The 22516-nt window shown below is 45.5% G+C and overlaps 1 protein-coding gene across 3 annotated transcripts; it reads right to left on the bottom strand.

The window, feature by feature from the left end:
• Positions 1-1086: 1086 nt before the first annotated feature.
• znf219 (zinc finger protein 219) lies at positions 1087-20723 on the bottom strand. 3 transcript variants are annotated; one of them, XM_071547190.1, is made up of 5 exons: positions 20596-20723; positions 11100-11184; positions 8537-10832; positions 8164-8310; positions 1087-6193 (listed from the first exon to the last, which is right to left on the bottom strand). In XM_071547190.1, the coding sequence occupies exons 3-5, from the start codon at positions 10827-10829 to the stop codon at positions 4956-4958; spliced, it is 3678 nt and encodes a 1225-aa protein (XP_071403291.1). In that variant the 5' UTR covers positions 10830-10832; positions 11100-11184; positions 20596-20723; the 3' UTR covers positions 1087-4955. The 3 variants fall into 3 exon arrangements, with proteins under 3 accessions (XP_071403291.1, XP_071403297.1, XP_071403305.1); XM_071547196.1 differs by having other exon boundaries at positions 1087-6178; XM_071547204.1 differs by lacking the exons at positions 11100-11184; positions 20596-20723 and having other exon boundaries at positions 1087-6178; positions 8537-10834.
• Between the last annotated feature and the right edge of the window lie 1793 nt (positions 20724-22516).

Below are 22516 nucleotides of genomic sequence, written 5' to 3'. Positions count from 1 at the left end.
GTTATGTGACCGCTATCAACATCTCCTCAGGTGCCCCACAATTCCTAGGAGCTCTTTGGAAGACATATCAGATGAGTTGGTGTGTGTAACAACTCATTTCAACAGGGAGGAAGGTTTAGATCCTTGTTATATGAGGATGGAGTGACTGACAGGTTGTTTCAGTCCCATCTGCCAAAGGGGGGGATGAGTGGGAGGGTCAGGAAGAAGTCGCTGACTCAGGAGCCTTAACCAGGATGGAGGACTTTGTTAAAAACGCTTATTTAACCAGACAGTCACACCTGGGAGCAGGTTAACGATGCCCATCTTTTACTGTTGGCCAATTAGCAGCTCTGCTGAAGTAAGTGGGGTTAAGTACAGTAACATGTTTAAGGAAATGTTAATGGTAGCTATTGAAGGAAGGATTTTAACCATCTAGCTTACTTTCTGGCATTAAACTCACCATCATTTTCAGACTTAAGGCTTTTATACAGAGGTGGGAACTCAAGTTAGACTCGAGTCAGAATTTTAATTGCTTGTGACTTGACTTGATGCATGAACAGAAGACTTGAGACTTGACTTGCCTTGGGTTCTGGTGACTTGGGACTTGACTTGCACTTTGATGACTTGAACAGGTTTCTAAAGTCTTGACTTGAGATCTTGTGTTTGTGTAAATGACTTGGATTGAAAGTGATGAGATTTGTTCCATCAGACGACTGAATTAAAATTGTTTTCTGAATTTGTTTGGAATGATTGAATTTATTGAAGTTGAAACTGATTCTAGAAATCAAACTCATGATGCTCTTACCAAGTTTGTATCCTATTAAAACAATGTTGCATTGGAAAGTCCTAGATATTTAGTTTTCTTTAAGATATTAAATTGATACTGGACTCTTGATTTGTTCTGACTTGACTTGCTGTTCTACATTTAGACTTGACATTAATGACATGGACTCAACTTGGTGTTGACTTGGTAATCTACATCTAGACTTGGGGCTTGACTTGAGACTTGTTCCTCAAGACTTGAGACTAAAACCTGAAACAGGAATGCCTTAGTGTTATAGAGAGACAGATGGGTAAAAAAAGAAGAGACTCAGTTATTTTGTTTGTGTTTATTTATTTCTAATGTGTTTTTTTTATCTGTCCACAAAGTCATATTAGTCACTACTATGTTAGATCAGTTTTCCCTCACTGCAATGGCAGTCAACTACACAAGAGCCCAAACCCAGCATGGCCCCTCCACCTCTCAAAGATGTATCGTTTTACTACAACCGACGACTCCAAAAACATCAGATACCTACAGATACAGGATCACTTCACCTGATACCCACTTGGTTGTAATCTTATCCTTTTGGTGAAAACATCTCTGCCAAAATCAGGAGGTAAGGTGCAATTTCCACACACATTTGAAGCATCAAAACGTAACCGAGTCACAGAAACATGTGCGACTTGAGGAGAGGAGAGTTACAGGCTGGAGTGCCAGAACAAGCTCTCAGAGAGAATTTTGATTTTCCTCTGGGCAAGAGATTTGGGAACTGAGCTTGAGTCAACGGCTGCCTTTTTACATTCAAATAATTCAGAGAAGAATGCTACGTAGATTAAAATAATCTGTCAGCACCGAGGGAGTTTGTGTAGTGTCACCGGACGTCTAGAATGATTGGCAGGCCATTTTATTCCCATCTGCCAGTGGGAGGAGGAGTGGGAGGGACCATAGCTCAGGTTTGTGCTCTCATTTAAAAAACACCACATCTCTAGTGCTATCTGTACAACATTCAACAACACATTTCTCTTGTTTTTTTTTTGTGTTTTTTTTCCATAATGCCAAAACAATAATAATTATCATTATAAGAAGAGCATTTTTCCATCTCAACGGCATTGAACGAACACCACACAAACTGAAATAAAAGTCTAATAAAGGCCTCAATACCAGATAGTACACGTCACCTTGAAGTGGTGCTAGAGATAGAGAGACAGTTTACGGACAAGAGAGGGGCGCGGAGGAAGAGCAAGCATGAGAGAGAAAGAGAGAGAGAGAGAAGAGAAGGAGCAAGGGAGGTTGGAGAGAGAAGGGATGGAAAAGAAGATAAAAGAGGAGGAGGAAAGAGAGAGGACAGGTGAATAATTGTGTTTTCTCAAGTTGATAAATGTTTTAGTGTCACCACGGACATGTTTTGGCACCTCATGAGATTAAATATAATATTACTCAGTCTTAGACTCGGGCTTTGGTTTACCAAGGGTTAGTAATGAGACCAAAAGCAGTCTTACCCTACATCTATAGTGATTTTCACATGTCTAAGGGTTAAGCAGTCCCTTGTTTCAAGCCTCTAGCTATGCTAGAATATAATAAGGCCTAGTGACCTTGTTTAAGGCCAAATGGCCTGAATAGTAGGAGAAAAATCAGCTTTCCCCAGGAGAAGGTCAGGAGGTAAGACACGAGAGAAAGATTAGGAAAATGGGTTGAGGTGAAGAAGGAGATGGTGAATGGAGAGGAAGCGGAAGGACAGAGAGAGAGAGAGAGAAAGAAAAAGAGTATGTAGATATAGGCTAAGTGCTTTTGGTGAGTTTTACAAAATACACCAGGAAGTGCTTGAAACAGAAGGCACGGTGGCATTGACAGTAGTTGTTAAGGAGACACCACTAAGGGACTTTCACTACAAAACTCATAAGGTGCTCTAAAGAGGAACTGAAACACATTAATGCACATTAAGGAAATGCGTAAGGCGGCGGTCGCAACCATTGGCTTCCCCATCAAACAATAGGCTGGGAGGACAGACGGTAGTTGATAACCAATCCAGTCATGTTATGGGATATTACTGTCACAGATTAGATCTTTTCTGCAAACATGCCTTCAAACCATGAGAGCGCATGATATGCTATTTTAAATTTGATAACTCCGATAACAAAAATGATATGTAATTATTTATTTGTGATTAACGTTTGCATCTCCAATGTTCTTAATAACCATTTCAATGGCTGGATATTTGATACACTGATCAATTGATTGACTAATTGCTGAATTGATTCGCTCATTGATTGGGGCAAATGGATTGAAACCACAGCTTTACACTCAGAACAACAACAGAAAGTGACAATTTCAATTGAAAAAGTTTGGTCTATTGATAAAGTCAAAATAAAAACAACTACTTTGGGAACTCAAACCTTGCACAGTGCTCTGTATAGACATTCCAACTAGTCTTAGCTCACAAACATTATAATCAATATTACCTATATTCATAACCTTTTTCCGTAAGCATCTTGAAATTAAAATAAACATAAAAAGTCTTTTTCTGCTTTTTTTTTCTTTCTTTCTTGTCTTTACAAAAGCTACACATATTCTACTGGGATGTCTATGCATTTGTTAGTGTTTTAATAATTACTCCTACCATTGTCTTTTCTTTTCTTGTAAAAAAAAAAAAAAAAGGAGAGGGAATCTACTCATCTAAAAGACACCATACCCCGAGAGTACAGTTTGTTTCTCAGATTTAGTCCTGTTCGCCAGGGATACTCCTTTCTTTTCCATTTTCTTCCTTGTGTCTTCTCTCTTATTTATTAAGGAGAAAAATGAAAGTGTCTCTTTTTTTTTGACACAGTCGCTAAGTCTCAGTCTCTTAAACAGATGTGTCAGTTGATTGTGTTCGGGGGTTCGAGCGACATCCCCACAGCCCCGAGCAGACTCCGCCTCTGCGTTTCATCCTTTTGCCGCGCGTCTGTGATGACCTTGAGTTGCCACGGCAACCCAACTGGCACGCACTGCCGCTGTAAACACTGAATTCTGAACTTTGACCTCCCTTTATCGCTCGACCTTTGACCACTCCACATGATCACATTATGCGTATATCTCGTACTGTTTTGCTGCTAGTTTTCTTTTCAAGCTGAGCCACAGACGGCTGCCGTCTGTGTTGAGGACGTCACGCTAGCAATGTAGCATTGCTTTTACAACTTAACTATTCACAACACCCTAGAACCATTTTCAACAAATATACTTATATCTTTTTAAACTGTATATTCAGATAAATGAATGACCTATCAGAGCCTTGATGCGTGAGCATACTAGAGACTCCCTTGACAACATACATGAACAGGCACTAACTGAAAAAACAAAACATTACAAACTTTTCTTTCTCTTTTTCCTCAGGACAATCTTCTAGGTACACTTTTCAGACATACAAGGCAGTGATTTACAGTATAGGGAATCATTATCAGGAGCACACTGTCTGTAACGGTTACCTCTCTCATGCTTTTAGAGAACACTGAATAGCTTAGCTGAGATTCACAGCTTGAAACTTTTCTGGACGATACTCTCCTCCGTGTTTTTGTATCAGAACTTGACCAGAACTTGACGTTTGGGGTGTCAAACCATCTTAAAGTTTGGTCAGTTTTCAGTGGGGTTGTCTGTCCAATGTTCAGTCAGGAGGGCATCTCTTCACAGCTGGCTTTGACTTGGTCAATATAGTAGTCTGGGATATACATTATTAGTGTGTGATAAATGCTAGTCTCTGGAAGGATGGTGTGTTTGCCCTAGATCTTGCACATGTTTCTTTCGTTTGTCAAATAAATCGTCATCTTAAACTTAAAATTAGCTTGTCTTGGTGTGAATATTGATTGGAAAACATGGAATAGAAAGAAGGCCTAAAAAATCCTGAAAAGATGCATCCATAGTGTTTTGTAGAGGAAGTTAGTGGGTGGGAGGACCAGACTGTCAGAACTGAAGTAGACAGTTGTTATTGGAGGGGGGAAAAAACAGTTGCTCAGTCCTTTTCAATACCCTCAATCCCTAGCTTTATGCCCTAAAACACCAGGAGTCAAATATCTTCACAGATGACCAGAAAAAATGAGAGCATCAGGGGGCAACTATTCATTTGACCTTCAACCCCTTTTCTCTCTGCAAAGCTTCCTCAGCACCTTCTTCACTTCCGTAAGTGTAGTTGAAAACCTTGAACCCCTCTCTCCTCTTTACATGGTGTCATCCTGTAACATGCTTAATCTGCTAAGACTCCATCCTCCTCTCTCACCATGTGGTCGGAGCTCAGGGCTGGTGAAAGAGCGAGGGACATCCTCAGATCCTGTTCCTGCCTTGGAGAATCCTCTAGACTGCTGCTGTCCCCTGCTGCCTCCAAATCCTCATCCATTTCCTCCTCTTGCTCTTCCTCGTCCTCCTCCATCTTACCCTTGAGCACCAGACCGTCTCTCATATTCGTGGATGCTGAGGCCAAATTGGCGGCTTGGTGGTCGAGGCTGCTCTCCAGTAGCTCTGCTGCATCTTCAGAGAGCCCGTTGTGGGTCTGGTTTTGGGTTGAGGCCCATTCCCCCAGGGGCGCCTGGGACTCAGCCTCACTCACATACCTCCATACCGCCAGGGAGTCGGGGTCTGAGCGATTGATCCGGGGCTGGGTGGGCTTTGGAGGCCCGTCGTCATCCAAAGTGGTCACAGAGCCTCTTTTGCGCCTGGACTTACTGGTGTGGTTGACCTGGAGGTGCATGGCCATCAGCTCTGCCGAGGAGGTGCGGAAAGGGCAGAACAAACACTGGCTCAGGGTGATCCCAGACGCTCCGTCCCCTCCACCACCAGCACCTCCTCCTTCCCCCACACTTGACATTTCATCCTCCTCCATCCCGCCAAGGCCAGGTGAGGGACGACGGGACAGATCCAGGGGTTCAAACCCAACTTCATGGCCCGAAGATGCAGACCCATCCTTGCTGCTGCCATTTGACGGCTGCACCATTCGGCTGGTGGTGAGGGGCTTGCGACGGGACACTTTGGGGGCCTTCGGAGGAGGAGACTCCCTGATCCACCCTCCCTCCATCCCTCCTTGATAGAGCGCCCCCATCACCCCCGACAAATACCTGTATTGGGTCTCCAAGTCGACATCCCTCAGAGCCGCCAAGGCCTTCTGATGCTCCCGCTGGTCTGGAAGCCCCAGGAGCCAAGGCTGCTGGCCGGACCTGGAGGAGGGGTTCTCCGTCGGGCCTCGGGAGACCGGGCAGTGGTTGAGCACCTGGGATCGGCGCTGCTTGGCCAGCCCAGAGGTTCCAGAGGTCAGACTGTTGATAGTGGAGGTGAGACTGGAGGAGGAGGTGTTGGAGGAGGAGGAGACAGACAGGGCGTTGCGTTGCTCCCTATGGTGCCGCTGGAGGTGGTACTTCAGCGAGCCCGACTGGGTACCCGCATAGTCACAGTGGGGGCATTTGTAGGGTCTCTCACCTGGGGAGAATGATACTATATTGGTGGATTGGTATGTAATACAGCATAACACTTGTGCAAAACAGTCTATGTTATTTACTGACTGGGCAAGTGGGAGAGTGGATCAGAACAGACAGACTGCTAAAAATGTTAAGATTTGTGATGTGACATTTTTACCCAAATACAACCAAGATGAAGGTTAAGCAGTTGTGGGATATTTTAGTGTGGGGAAATGTAGTTGCACATTTCCAAAGGGAGATGGCAGCATTTCATCACTGATAAAAAAACACTGATGGGTATGTTAAGGAAGACTGGCATCATGTTGGAGTCACATCAACAGCAGCAAATGTATTGCATTGTGAAAAGCATAACTGATCTTATCCGCCAGAACAAAAAAAATGAACATGCAGCAGCAGGAATGAAGCCTTATTCATGCTTGCAGATGCTTTAAATAAAAGAGATATAAATCACAATTTGACTTTGTTGCTGAAACAAAAAAATAATAGTGGAGTTAAGAGTCTCGAGGGGCAGTGATATTCTCAAGAGGACAGTAATATCAAGGGAGTACCGTTGTAATTTGATGCCTTCACTTAAATTACTGACTGCTTTTTGTGGCACTGACCAAGTGGTAATCACTTGATAGCAAAGGAAAGCATTAGTGTGTGAGAAAAAGTGCTGTATGTTACGGTGAATAATATCAGGGCTATGATGTGGTAGGTGGTATGAGCTATAGATAAGTGCTCGTGATGGTAACACTGAATAGATTTCAGTGAATGCCTCTTGGCCATTGCCTTGCTGGAACTGGTACTTAGATATGCTCTAGTTATCTTCTAACCATAGTGTGATTGCTGGAGATTGGTGATGGCCTCTCAGAAATGGAAAAAGGGTTATTAATAATCGTCTTAATTCTCTATCAAAATGCTTTAATTAATGCTAATTAATAAAAAATGATGATGACTCATTCTGACAAAGTCTTACCAATATGGATCATTAATTAAGAGTGTGCGGGAATGCTGTGAGAGTTTTTAATTTTCATCAAAGTCCTGCTCACCTGGCACTAAATATAAAAGACTTAAAAAGTTTTTTGGAAAAAGCCTGTTGGAGTCTGTTGGAAAAAGTATGTGCCTCAGACTCAGACTCAGATAATTTCAGGAGAGCTGAAGAGAGAAAAGTATGTGCCTCTGCTCTGTAGTCACTATAACAGTGTAGAAATTATTTTAAGTGAATTTAGGAGATAAATCATATTGTAGGTTGGCTTGCTTCAAAGACAGGGTCAGAAAACGCGGGTCTAAGGAAGATTAAAGACGAAAATGGGTTCTGAAATTATTCTGGAGAAATCTGTGAACATGTACTATGCACCATGAAGATTACATACACATCTTTATGCTTTACGTCTAAGAGTGGTGCTGGGAACAATCTAACCAACTGAGTTCAAATTGCGCAAAAGATAAAGAATAAGTTGGTGCAGAGATGATTTTGTGGGTCTTTCATGTAAAACCTGTGCTATGTGGTCAAAGCCTTTTCAATTAGATATGTTGGGTGAGTAATTCGGGTGTGTTTGGCCTACCTAATAGCAAAATCAGTCTCTACAGAAAAATTAATTCCCCAGAAAAAAAGTTTTAAAATCTTCTTTGTGTACTTTCCTTGCGAGGCTAGAAGGTTAAAGAACTGGACTTCTGATTGACATTTCACCAATTTGAATCCCTAGAGTGGCTTGGAAAATCTGAGTGGGAAAGCGATTGAGTGAGGCTCTTCCTTTCCTCGACAACCTCTTGTTGAAGTGCCCTTGAGCAATGCTCTTAACATCCCAATTTCTCTAGTGGAGCTGCTCAGTTGCTTGCAGTAGAGGATAATGGTTGGCACTGGGCAGCTCTCTGGTGTAAATGTGTGTAAATGTGTGCAGCTCACGGTGCTGTAAAAGAGCATGCATGCTCAACAAAACCCTTCCCGGGATATATAAAGGTTAATTAAGTAGATGTTGTTTGTTTGACTCAGCAGTTTCTCACCTGTGTGAACTCTCAGGTGCACTTTCAGATGGTGTGAGGATCGGAAGGCTTTACCACAGTAGGGGCAGTCTTTCACCCCCGAACCACGCACACGCTCCCTGTTGGAAACTGAAGGTATGGAGGAGACTGCTGTCAAGCCATTCTCTCCTGTAAGGAGAGAAAAGGTGGAAAGAATGAGAGGAGGGACAGTGTATGTGTGTGTGTGTATTTGGGTGTGAGGGGTTTTGACAGAGCTTTGATTTACAACAGACAAGCAATATAACAATAACATAGTGTCATTATAAACTGTAATGATATAGTGCCATTACATATTGAGCAAACAATCTCAACAAAACCCAAAAGATGAAATGGAAAAAAGTAGATGTGATTCTACCTTGGAAGCTTGAGATGACAGATTGAAATGCAGCTGCTCCTGCTTGTTGTGTTCCTCCACTGTGCAGTTTAGACTCCTGTCTCACTTCACCACTACCTCCTCTCCCTCCCCCTCCTCCTCTACGACTGCCACTCCCCTCCTCCTCGCTGCCACCTCCTTTCTGGGGCCTCTGAGTATGAACACGGGCATGAACCACCACCTGCTGCAGGCTTCGGAAAAGCTTTCCACAGTCGGGGCATTCCCACGGCCCTCCTCCACCTCCGGCACCTCCAGAGACTGCAGCCTCATCTCTTGGATCCAGGCCTCCAAGGTAGGCCCTGACTTGGTCAGCCTCCGTGATCACAGAGCTCCGACCTGGGCCTCGCTGGCCCTGCTGCTGGCCTCGCTGCTGGGGCCTCTGCTGCTGCTGCTGAGCTGCCACCAGGCTGCGAGCCACCAGCTGCCACATGGCTGCCTGGTCACCTCCGTCAGATACCGATGCTGTAATTTCTCCTCCTCTAGTTCCTCCTCCTCCTCTTCCTGGGTCTCCTGAGCCTCCAACACCACCACCGTTTCCCATCTCTGCCACCTGAGCCACTGCCTGGAGCCTCTCCATGCAGCTGGCCCCGCCTCCATCACTAGGCAACCCCAGGTAGCCCAGGATGGCTGACTTGGTGGAGCCCATCCCCCCTCTGCCGCCAGCGTCCCTCTCTGATCTTCCTCGTCCCCCTCTTCCACCTCCTCCTCGTTGGGCCAGGAGGAGGCTGGAATAAAGGGCATTGAGAGATTGATTGCTAGTAGAGCCTTTGGCCTGCTGCTCGGCACCTGCTGGTCCCCCGAGGGTCCCCAGCCCAGCCTTCAGCCCGAGCTTGTTGAGGTGGACTTTCATGTGGTTCTTGAGGAACCAGGGTTCCTTGAAGCCACGGCCGCATACCTGGCACTTGTGGTCCAGGGAGTCCTTGTGCTTGCGCATGTGGCCCTTCAGGAACCAAGACTGGGTGAAGCGCTGACCGCAAGTATCACAGCGGAAGGCTGGCAGTGCCGGGGACGCAGCCACTGTGGTGGCTAACGCCGTCTGAGGCGTGTTGGGGGTCGGGGTCGGGGTGGGGGTCGGGGTGGGTACGGGAGTGTCAGGGGTTGCAATGATGGGCCTCGAGCTGTAGGCCGGTGGCAGGGCCGGTACCTCAGGGGAAGGGTGGCACTCCTGCAGGTGAGATGCCAGGCTCTCCTCTTGGCTGGCAGAGAAGGGGCACAGCGTGCATTTGTATGGGTTGTGGAGAATGCGGACGTGGCGTGCCAGCTCCGAGGCCGTGCGGAATTTACCTTTGCAGGCATGGCAGCGAAACGTAGGTGCTGTAGGAGTAGAGGCTGCCTCCCCAATGGTCGGAGCACCAGAGGAATAAGGAGAGGTCACGGACACAGGATCCTCAGTCAGCGGAGGGGTCAAGGGTGTACTTTCATCCAGTAGAAAGTTCGGGTTCTGGTCTGTCTGTAGGCCCTCATCTAGACCTTGGACGTCGTCATCTACTTCCTCCTCTTCTCTGAGATGCTGGATGAGAGTCCCCGGCAGTGAACGCTGGTTCTGGTGGCTTCGGTGGTTCTGGATTATGTCCTTGTGGTTCTGTTGGACCTTGAGGTGCTGCTGTAGGGGTGCTGAGGGGAGCCCGGTCCGGTACAGGGCTGAAGCTCGGCGGTCCCGGTCCAGACTGTGAGCCCGCGCGTGGAGAGACAAAATACTTTGGAACCGGAATCTCTTCCCGCACACGTGACAGGGAAACCTGAGCGCAGGCCCTGAGGAGGCCCCTCCCGCTCCAGGTATCGCCCCGGTAACGGTATCCTTCTGGAACAGCTGGAGGTCCAGCTCATCATTGCAGCTTCCGCTCTGCCCGGAGGAGAGGGCCAGCTCCAGGGCTCCAAACCCGAGGAGCGGAGCCGACGGCGTGGCCGGGGGAGAGCTCTCCAAACCGGGGCTGCATCCAGCTTCCTGCCCCCCTCCTCCTGGAAACAGAGCCACGGCCGGAGTGGGGGACGGAGGGACGCCATCCAGCCCTTCCTCGTCATCTTCTTCATGAACATTGTGGTTGTTGTTGTCTTGGTGGAGGGGGAAGGGAGAGAGGGGGAAGTAAGGCGTGGTGTCCGGGCTGCGAGGGGAAGGTTCGGGGCTGTGAAGGGGCAGGACCAGGGGGCTGTCAGGTAGAGAGAGCTGGGTGTGAGGAGACGAGGCTTGGGGGCTGTGGTCCAGGGACGGCAGTGTCGGGGGAGACTGGGGCTGCTCACAAGAGAGAGCCAACACACACTCTGGCGGAGAATCCATTCTCTATTGGGTGTGAGACAGAGCAAGAGACAGACAGTCAGTCAGACAGACAGATGGAGAGTGAGAGAGAGAGACTATGACTTTTTAAGAGCAAGAGGAAAAGGTAGATTTGCATGTTGTGCATAATAGGCTCAACTGTAACATGACTTTGATCAGATTTGGAAAAGACACGTGGTTAGTAACAGGCTACTATGCATGTGTGTGCATGCATGCATTCATATGTGTAAGAGCACTCACACGTGTGTTATGTGTGTAACAGTGGAGAATTACCAGCTGTGTGTGTGATGCTATGCCATTCTTCAGTATCTTGGCTGAGGGGGGACACACTTCTGTGGCAGCCTCCTCCTTTAGTCCTCTGGGGGCAATAAACAAAACCAACAACAGCAAAAATAAATAAATTTTTGTTCTACCATAATGCAAATGAGGAACTTGAGTGAGTTATCCACAATCAGAAAAGCTGACATCTTCTTTAAGAAATTGTTGCTGGCTTAAAACTAAAACACATTAAAGAATATTATTGAAGTTATTAACTAACTAAAGACCTTTACATAAATTAGTAATATCAGCTGGATGCAGCCATCAATGCTTTTGAAATATTGAGCAATGAACTGCAGGTAGGAGTTTTCTTTCAAAACCGATAAAAAGCATTTTGGAATGAATCTTTGAATGTATTCCAACATAAATGCTAATTGCTGCAATCAAATGCAAACTCAGAAACATTTCTCAATGTGTTATATATAATGCATGTACATCTTTAGTACAAATTGAGAGTCTTTGTTTGATCTATATTTGCTGTTCAGTCTGTGTAGGTGTATGTGCTTGAATGTGTAACAGGTGTGCACCTGTTCCTGCTCCTGCACATGTTCATACTGCACTCCAGTGTGCTGTCAGCGCATATGGACGACTAAACTGAGTGTGAATGCGCGTCTGTGTGTATCTGTGCGTGTGTATGTGTGTGTGTGCGTGTAAGAGTTAAGGGCACCACAGGACATGGACTGTCCCAAACAGGATGGGCGCGAGATGTTTTGACTTCCCCACACACCCTTCCTGTACACTCATACAGTAGCAGCTTTTAGCTTAAATCAGGACTGTATACACGCACACACACACATACACACACACACACACATACATATTCATGCACTTATGCACAAAGGAATATTTGTTACATCTATTGCCTGGGCGTGGTGGCTTTGACCCTTGCGCTCCTTACTCTAGGTTTCTTGTATAGGTAATGTAGAAATGTAAGCTTATTCTACTGTTGCACTCGCTGTTCTGCAAATCACTTTGGACAACACAGTCAGCTAAAATATAAGTGTAATGTACAGTAAATGTGCTTATGCATACACATCTATCAAACACATGCACACACACGCATCTGGGCAAGCACGCACACATACCGAAATATTCTGAATGCACAGCAGTTTGAATATATCAGTTAGAGCGGGTTTATTCAGATAGGCTGTTTTTGTCTGTCATTTGGTGGAGTTGAGAAGCAGCAGTGGCGCCCACAACAAAACAAAAGGTCATCAATCATTGTGGCAAAACAATGGAACATCTGTGTTCGCAGGTGTGTCGCCCATATTTGTGTTCACGCGGCAGTATGTTCACATATGTGTTTATATGAACTGTGGGTTTGTGTATGGGTGTGTGTGTGTGTGTGTGCGCGTGTGCGTGCGTGTGTGTGTGTCAGCGAGCCTGGATGACAAAGAGATTCTCATGTAGCCAGTTGACATTTTAGCTCAGCTATGACTCACAGGGATATCACACCATATCAATCACGTACAAACACACACTCACACACAGAGTCCTTTCTTAATCCACCATTATTGTTCTTTCTCTCCCTGTCTTCCTTTCCCTTCTTTCTTTCTTTCTTTCTCTCCCTGATTCATACTCCTCCCATCCCCCTCTCATTCTCTCGCTCCCTCGCTCCCTCCCTCCCTCCCTCTATTATTCACTAATTTTCTTTCATTCTCTCTCTCTCTCCCTCTTTCTTTCTCTCCTGCAGTGTTGCCAGTTGGCAGAGTGCCAGGGAATGCTGATATCAGCTGGTAGATTGGGCCTTGCCAACATGGCGAAGAGCAAAAATGAGAGAGAAAGAAGGCAGACAGAGAGAGAGAAACATACAGTGCAGTTACAAACTAGGGAGCTTAAATAAAAAAAAACATTGTCAAAAACCATATGAATGAAAATGATTTAATGTGATTGCCAACATGGTGTGGAGGGGAGGGAAGGGGAAAGAAAAACAGAAAGGGTAAAGAGACAGACATGCTGGAACAGAGAATAGGAGAGAAATCAGAGAGATGGAGTGGCAGGCTGGGGCATAACGTGTGAAGATGTGAGGAGGGAACAACTGAATTACAATCATTTGCGATTTTCTAATAACAAAAGCAACTCACGCAAATATACACACAGACAGAGACAGAGAGAAAGAGAGAGAGAGAGAGAGAGAGAAAGAGAGAGAGAGAGACTGACTATCTAAATGTATCTGCAGCGGTGTTAGGTCTGATGGCATTATCATATGAATATCACCATCACGATGCATTGTTCCACCGTGACAGCGGCCGTCGCCAACCACCGGCCCTGTCATGCCAATAAAGCAAATTTGGATAGATGGAGGGAGAGAGATAAGGTGTGAAAAGGATGGAGGGGAGGGGAGGGGGTCGGGGGGAGACGGGAGGACAGGAATCAGATTGGAACCGGATAGAACAAAAACGCATAAAATCCAGGTGTAAATGAGCCCAAGGACACACTGAAGATCCAATCACCTAAACCGCCTCGCCATTATCAACCACGCTTAAACGCAATCTGTCTCCAATCCACATATAGAAATGACGTAAATGGAAGTAAACTTGCGTGCCACAACGTGAGCGCAAATAGACTGATACTTTGCAGATGGGGAGCACAGGCGAGACGAGGCGTTCGCTGTCAGTTTTAAAAGACGTTAATATTGTGGAGAGTGGAAGTGATGTGCGTGGCAATTTTTTTGCGAAGGGAAAGAGAAATCTGATTTCAAAGTGTCTACTGGAAACACTTTTCAGTGTCAGGTGTGAATGTAATCCGGCTAAATCATGCAGTCAATCCGGATGTGAGACGCATATTGATGCCAGGTGTAAAAAGGGGCCTTAGTGCGGAGACAAAAACACGCATATTTAATTGGTTTCCCCTCATGCAACAATGATACACCACACTTTCAGTGACTCCTGGCTCTGGTATTGGCAAAACACAGACAAAGACGTTCCCCGTGTCTTCCTCTGCCTCTGAAATGTGCAATAATGTGCGTGAACTTATGTAACAACACTGTAATTCACACGGTAATTACAATTTAAAAGCACGCCGTCGTCGTGTCAAGCACTGCCATGATGTTGCCTTTACAGTAATTGCAGTGTAGGGTAACTTTGGGCACCGAGTTAACCGATTTGAACAACTGCTCAATTAACGTCACTTAAAACGAGTTTTTATGACGAAAAAGGCGAAAGTGCCCGACGTCGCCTTCTTCTTCTTTTTCTTCTTCTTCTTCTTTCCCGCAACGAAGAGCAACCTCTGTATACCAAACCTGTATTTAAAAAAACAACACTGGATAAACACCGGTGGCTTACTTTTGCACTTGTGTCACAAGGTGTGTGTAGGGCGCACTGAGTCATACATCACATCACATGTTGATGAATGGTTGTCATGGGAATATGGGACCCAATATGTTCAGACAAGTTTATCTTTTTTGGCGCTTTTTGATCTCGGTGTGTAAATGTCTATTGACTACACAACTAAGTACAGAATATTGCGAGGGCAGGGTTCAAACAGGTTTGCACATGCCATGGTAGACATGATGATTGTGAGCGTGAGGGCGTGAACAGCTCTCATTCAATGTTTTAACCGTGTGTGTGGGCTGACGGTGTGTGCTACAGTAAGCTTTAAATTTAATCATATACCATGAGGGTAAATGTTGTGCTATAGGCCGCATGAGAGCGTTTGTGTCTGAATTCACTGCCTATGGGAACATTGAAGAGGGTGGGCATTAAGTGCCTCAGTGTTGTTTGTGTGCCTGTGTATACAGGCATGTGCGTGTAGCCCACACCTAAAAATAGGCATTTGTAAGGTCTTGTGCCTGGGCCGTTGGGGATAAAGTAATGTGTGTATCTAGAGGCTATATGTGTGTGTGTGTGTGTGTGTGTGTGTGTGTGTGTGTGTGTGTGTGTGTGTGTGTGTATGTGTAAGTGCGTACTTGTGCGAATCCTTACAAATTTGTTTTTTTTGTACTGTGTTGCGTCGAATTCTCATGTGATCATGTGTGTGTGAGGAGAGGTGTCTTTTGGGGATGAGCGAGTGTGTAAAAGAGTAAAAGAGTGACCACTCTCAAAATGTGTATGGGAGAGAAGATGAGGGATAGAGGGAGAGGAAAAGCGAGAGAGAGAGAGAGAGAGAGAGAGAGAGGGGGAGAGGGGGAGGGGGAGGGGGGGGTCAGCTCTCTGTGTGGTACAGTATAATTCGAGGCCTGTGGTTTTTATCGCGTGGTCACGCGGCAAACTTCCCCACAGACGGTATTCATTTCCTTTACTTCACCTTTCCCTGAACCCCCTCCTTCAGTCCCTCCCTCGTTCCAACTTTATCTGGCTCGCACTCTTCCCCTCCCCTCTTCTTTAGCTGTGCTGTGATAGGGCGAAAGTCTCCCACTGTGTCTCCGTAACTGACTGTGGGGATGTGTCCACTGGATTCCTCGTATCTCAGTCGTATAGAAAATGTAAACTGTTCGGTGATCTTAGCACTTTGGTTATGTGCGGCTCATTGGTCAGCATATGGCACTGCTAATGCCAGACTGATGGGCTCGGTTCCCATAGTTCCCATCCATGCTAAAACAAATAAATAAACAAAATGCAAGCACTCATGATGCTGTAAGGCCCTTAGGATAAAAGTGTCCACCAAATGGCACATGATTGACATGTGACTGAGCTTTTTAATAGATATTTAATGAGCTAGGTGAAGAAAAAGTTAAGGGGAAATGATACATTCAGACAATTATAGCCCATCTTTACCTTGATCCAGGGTGGGCACTTAACACCCGCCACCAGCAAATAGTGAAATAGTGATATAGTGAAAGTGGCATGTGAACTTTTGAGGATTTACGAGCCACTGTGGCCGGTCGATTCCTTTCCCTGTTGGATCTGTTTTATCTGCCACTCTGCCGCTCTGCTCCTGTATACTTAACACCTATCCCTCCCTCTTTCTTACACCTCCTCCTCTCCATGTCCAACCTTACCACTTCACTTCCCCGGCTCCTCCGTCTCGCGCACCTCTCCCTCCTTCCCTTTTCCGAGCTGTTTCTCTTTCTGAATGAAAATCTTCCTCCAGCGGAGAAGACGAGCCGACACGTCCCGGCAGTCGTGGAGCACACCGAAACGGGAGTGATGCAACGGTGCCGGAGCTGAGCGAGCCATCACAGCATCTCGGGCAGAGGTGCGCCGCGGAAACGAGGCTCTCGCTCCCGAGTCACACGGGCCGCACTGTGTCTAAACCAATGAGTGGAAGTGTGGAGACATTTGACTGACTCGTCCGATAACGGGATCACGAAATGACAGCGCTGAAGAAGAAGCGCTGGTTCGGAGCACGCAAATGACAAAAATCACGAGCAAATCGCTGGACATAATTCCTCCTGAAAGGTTTATAAAGATTTGCGCATTCATCTGTCTGCACTGAAACAGGAATCACCTGGAGGGGTTGAGAGGGAAAAAAAGCAAAGGAGGCAGCAATCATGCATCCCACAGGTGCAACACAGATTTGCCTATGATCAATTATATTTCCTGATCAAAAACCCTGATGTATTCAGCCTGACACCTGTCAGTCAATCACCTAATGAATATCCTGTGACATTAAAAATTAAAGGTCAGACCCAACATTTTCTCTTGTATACTGGCAGCAGGGTGGCTTAGTGAGGAGGGAGACTGACATCCGATCGAAAGCCGCCGTGTCGGCAAGCATCCGCCCTGCTGAAGTGTCTTTGAGCAAAACTCTGACTACCCATGAGCACCTGGGGGCGACGGCATGCACCTGACACTGCGCTCTGACCTCCTTGTGGAATATATGTGTATCATATGCACATACAGACACCTGAGAACCCGGAAACAACCTCACTATAGAATAAACAGCGACTGATAACAAGAGTTTACTCTTTATTTACCCTGGGAAAACCTGCAGAGGATGTATGCTCTTTTTCAGCAACACCCCGCTTCGCTTTCATTCGCTTACTGATGTGGGAGCAGCCGCAGTCGCTCTGTGAGAAACTCCGTCGGCGTAATTAGGGGTTAGGCCCCTTGCTCAAGGGCACCTTGACAGAAGTTACAGTACACTTCACGTCTCCCTCCCCCGTCAGTCTGGGGATCTGAACCAGCCACCTTCCCGTCTCAAACCAGCCTCTCTAGCGTTCCTCCGCTGCTCGCCATCTCTTCCCGAACTGCGCCGCGGTACACAAGATGGTAGAGGAGCACAGACTGATCCAACGCTATCTTTTGCTTGACCTACTGCTTTAAATCACAGTGGGCCTTCCTAGTGGAGCGGTGACCTCCTTAGATTGCTATGCTATCCAAAATTATGATCAAGCGCATACCGATGGCGGCCTAGACTTTAATCTGGGGCAGCTCCTATCGCGCACGCACGGGAGAGGGAAAGCAACTGTCTACCTGTCCACCTCCATTGTAAAAAAATAAAATAAAATAAAAAGGTCAATCGGTTTGAAACAGTGGTTTAAAAACTCAATACAAGTGGCACAAGTGGCGTACTATTTAAGTAAGACCCTAATGCTCTAAATACACACTAATCCCGAGCAGCCAGCAGAACTCTCTACAGTCTCAAAATGTCACAATGCAGTAGATTCTCCCTAACTGAGGGCAAGCAGGTGCCTCTCCCGCAGCGCACTAATGACCCAATTATATCAATCAGAAGCCTTGATTGGTGCTACACTCCTCTCCTTTTTACTCTCTCTCTGTACTTTCTCTCTCACTCACACACACACGCACACACCATCTCTCCCTAAGAGCCACCTGGATGGGGTGTATGCGCCCCTCAAGTGCAGTACAGTACGTACAAAGATGTGGAAGAGGAGGTGGTGATGGTGGCGGAGGAGGAGGAGGAGGAGGAGGAGGAGGAGGAGGAGGACACTACTGGAACACAACAAACACTGTACAATGCAAGAGGCCTAAACGATGCAAAAACCATTAAGACCCCCCCCATCCCCATCCCCCGTCCCCCCTTTTTAACAACGGACCCAGCGTTTCGCATTCATTAGCGGGTTCCTGATGCGTATTCACAAGGACTTAACATGAAATCATCAGGTATTAAAAAATTAGACTACCTGTAGGGGCGGAGGGGAGCACTTTTTGCAATAGAGGGGTGATTCTTTTCATGTCTGATTTGTTTGCTTGTAAGAAAAAAAATATTGCGTGCAGATGCTAAGCCTGTGACAGAAAGATCAAGTTATGAGTTTTTGGCAAAGGCTGGACAAGAAGCACAAGAGCAGTGATGTAGAGGTCAAAAAAGGTGGGTGAACTATGACCTGAAGGCGTCATCATCATGAGAGGAACAACCATTAATATGAACAAAAATGAATCATGTTTTCAGAAAAGACTGAATTTACGCTTTTTTCCCTCAATAGACCCTGTCCTCATATAGCTTCCATCAGTTTGATATGATACTGCCTGGTATGATGTGTGCTGTGAATTTACATCATAAAGATTTATAACAGCTTAAAAAGGTGGATAAACTCTGATCCACAAATAAAAAGATGGCTTAACTGAGTTTAGGTGGGTTTACCCTCCACAACATCCCTGATTATAGGACAAGCCAGAATGTCAACCTATTTCCACTATGCATATGCTCTCAAAAGTGTAACATTTCGGGTGGATGCAAAAATAGGGCATTTCAGAATCCCTAAACATATTCCATTGGATATAGAAAAGGCGACGGGAGTGTCTTTGGTCAACCCAGATGACACGTCTGCGCCTTATCTCAAGAGGAATTTCCTCCTCGCCCGTATGATGTGCGTCAATAACGTGCAACCATTTTCAGTCGCTCTTTCCCCTCTTCTCTCTCGCGGCCATCTCAATTAGAGGCACATTAATGAAATAAATAACCATCAACAAACAATGCACTAATAAACACCCCCTCTAAAATGAGATTAACCCTGCCCGCAGATGGTGTCTGTGCACAATTTAGCTTCCGAAATGCGATTAAAAATCATAAACACTGGGATATAGTTTGGAGAAGTCGGGGGTGGCGTGTGTGTGTCATGTCAGCCTATCTATCGCTCGCTCCCCTGCTCCATTTTGTTCCTAAATTTTCTATACAAAAGATTAAGGGAGGGGAAAAGACGAGTGAGCGAGCAGGGAGGACGGGAGAAAAAAGTGCCATCATGGATTTCATCTTGAATCCTCTGCCAATCTCCCAGCCCGACATCACCCCCAAAAGCGACATCGTATCCAAAAACGTACAGTTTTAAACCTAGGATGAAAACCGGTAACTTGTACGCTACGATGTATATACAACACAATTTGGCAACACGCGTTTTGCAGACACGGCTACAGCGTTGCATGCCACACTTGCTACTTTCTGAGCTTGTAGACACTGGAGGTGATGTTAGGACAACTAAACCGGTTGTAATAGTAGTCTAGTAAACATTGTAGTAAAAGGTCGGAGGACTGACGCTTATAAAACAGTATTACACCCTCGGATCAGTTTGTGGATGCGTTTTTGCGCACATCGCAGATGAAAGTGGTGGTGCTTATCTCGAAAACAATGCAGTACACAATGCCTAATGCGTCTCCAACAAAAGAATTAGTCAAGCTAATCGCATCTACCTAGAAATTATGCTTTGTAAATCAACTTGCTAACATGCAAAAATCTACTTTACGGCTGGCCAATATGTCTGCGGCTTATCGAAATCCTCCGTTACGCACGGGGAACTTGTGTCTCTTTTTGTAAAGCTACTTTTTTTTGTCAAACATCGCGTTTTTTAGAGAGGTTAAAATGAGATAGGGAAGAAGAGGTCAACATGCTACACAATTTCTGAAACAGAGGCGTTCTTTAGCATGGATAGGAATGTGTTGTACAGGGGAAAAAACTTACTTGGATGAAGTTAAGTGATTTAAAAAAAAAAAAAAAAATACATCTTTTATCACTCCGAGTGACTTTTCGTGCACTTGCAACCATTTTAAAAGTCGCATATAATTTCTAGTAGACTTGTCAAATCTACTTATTTTAAAGGTTATGGCAAGTATTATCTCAGCCGATGATAAAAACTATGTCATACGCGTGCATTTCTCCATTTTCTGTCATGTCACGGCTATAGGGGGGCTCGGAGGCTACATGCATGTAGACAGTCGGCCATGCGCGCACATACACCGGCTTTTACATACATGACACACACGTAAAGTGCTCCAGAGCGCGCAGTTACATACATGCTTCACGCCAGTCACTCACATGCACACACACACACTCGCACACGCACACATACACACATCAAAAACTGCAAATAAAAACCACCAGCCGGAGTAGCCTGGAAAATAAAACACAACAACAACTATATTGGCCATTATCCGGTATGTTGTTCGTGAAAGGCAACAACAATCGCAATAAATCCAATAATTTTGGAAATGTTTTATTGCCACTGTTCCGTGCCAGCCTGCATAAAAGTGCATATGTAAAGCTGCTGGTAGATTATATTTTCTAGATAAATTAGGATATAGCATATATGGTGAAAGTAAAGACTCAGTGTACTTACGGGAGAGGCGGCGAGGAGATTAATGACACGACACGTCATGATTACGTTTCACTTGAATTAAATACATTACGAGTTGGGAAAAAAATGGAAATCAGGGTTGTATACAAGCATACGCCGTTTCCCCCTCCCTCCTCCCTCCGTTTGGTCACCCTCTTCTCTCTCTCTCTCTCTCTCTCTCACTCTCACTCTCTCTCTCCTCCTCCTCCTCCATCTCCTTTTCTTTCTTTCTCCCTTTCTCTCTTTCCCTTCTTGCATTTTTTCCCATTTATTGTGCAGGAGTGAGTGAATAGGGAGAAGCAATGAGAAGTGGGAGGGAGAGTGATGTAGGTTGGAAATGTTAATTATAATCTCACCACGGGCACCATTTTACAGCGCTGACATCTCCACACAGTTGTATCCTAAATATGGCATCTGGGGTTGCTGGTAGCCTCCAGTTTAGAAGACATTTGCGGGGAACAAAAAGAAAAAAGAAAAAAGTTTTACACCCATCCAACTGTGTTAAGAGTGATGACAGGAACAACGAGCACCCTAAATGTTTTTTGGTGAGCCACCCCGGAAGCACATGGCCACACAGCTACAAAGTGAGCATTTTGGATCGGCGGTTCTCAAAGTGGGGTCCGGGGACCACCTGCGGTCCTTCGGGTTGTTCCAGGGGGTCCCCGGCAAAAATAGCAATAGTTATAGGAATAGTTTTACTTACAAGGAGAGGATGGATAAGAATGGCTGTTTTCGTCATAGGTTTCAGTGTCTCTGTTGCCTTTGATTCTGTATAAGTCTTATCCAAACACCTAATAAAATAGGGGTTCGTGGTGTAATGCCTATATTTGGAGGTTCTTGATATGAACAAGTGTAGGAACCTTGCTTGAGAACACAGATATCCGCCACAGCTTGCCGTGGAGTTGTTTCTCATTATCCCCGGTCCAGAAAAAAAACTTACTTCAACAAGTTGGATCTTAAAGTTGGAGCTAAAACAAACGTTTTCGTCAGATCTGCTCCATCTGCTTTAGCATTAAAAAGTCTCAAGTATACCGAGTTCAAAGCAGATTTTTTTTTTCTTTTTTTTTTTTTTTTTTTCCTCCTCTGAATCACTCTTGTCTTCCGTTTTCCACATAGCTATTTTGCATGGGCGAGCGCACGAGGGCAAAACAACAACAACAAAAAAAAGCAGAGATTCGCACCCACGTGGGCCCGAGCGCGCGTGGAGTGGCGCAGGTGTGCTGCATTTAAGCAGAAGCCCACGCGCCTCTCCACCACCTCGCACCTTCACAGGGCCATACCTGCACGAGGCGGGTGGACAGTTACAATGTAGCACAACAACAAAAGGCTTGAGCCAGTGTAATGAATAGGCTATTATGTAATGAATGCATGCTAACAGATAAAACACCAGTTAGTTAGTTAGTTAGTTAGTTAGGTAGGTGTGTTAACCAGTGGTAAGTCTGAATGTTTGTCTCCTACAGGCCTTGTGTTTAGGTTTTAAATGTGATGTGGTAAAAATACACTTGGTAAATACAAACGGTAAATGTTAGCTGGAAAATTCAAATGTCTTTGCTGACGCAGATCATATCTCCTGGATCAGCCATTGTAAGCCAGCTATTGTGTATCTGAGAGTCTGGCTAAGTGAGTGGCATATGTGCAGTGCATGCTTGTCTCAGTCTATGTACATAGTAAATCAATGTGTGTGTGTGTGTGTGTGTGTTGCACATTTTGTGTGCGTACAAGCACACACATCACACATTTTGCATGTCAGCAGGCTATATGTGAGTGAAAGAGCCTATATGCATGCAGCTCTGTGTCTGCTGGTGTGTTCCTGCAACTGTACTGTGTACGTGTGTGTGTGTGTGTGTGTGTGTGTGTGTGTTTCCGTCTGTCTGTCTGTTTGTCTGTCTGTGTTTGTGTGTGTGCTCACAGTACATATGTGTAC

This window comes from Centroberyx affinis, unplaced genomic scaffold (assembly GCF_046629955.1).
Source record: "Centroberyx affinis isolate AG114_WGS23_722 - 3 ecotype Tasmania unplaced genomic scaffold, CSIRO-AGI_Caff_v1 ptg000269l_1, whole genome shotgun sequence".
In the NCBI taxonomy this organism is placed as follows: domain Eukaryota; kingdom Metazoa; phylum Chordata; class Actinopteri; order Beryciformes; family Berycidae; genus Centroberyx; species Centroberyx affinis.
This window is presented reverse-complemented; position numbering and strand designations above follow the sequence as displayed.

What these genes read in the sequence shown, in the direction of transcription:
- znf219 (XM_071547190.1), bottom strand. Translation starts at nt 10,829, where the DNA reads ATGGATTCTCCGCCAGAGTGTGTGTTGGCTCTCTCTTGTGAGCAGCCC. An exon ending in TGTCATCTCAAGCTTCCAAG is followed by an intron (nt 8,311 to 8,536) that starts GTAGAATCACAT and finishes CTCTCCTTACAG; the next exon opens with GAGAGAATGGCTTGACAGCA. An exon ending in GCACCTGAGAGTTCACACAG is followed by an intron (nt 6,194 to 8,163) that starts GTGAGAAACTGC and finishes CCACCAATATAG; the next exon opens with TATCATTCTCCCCAGGTGAG.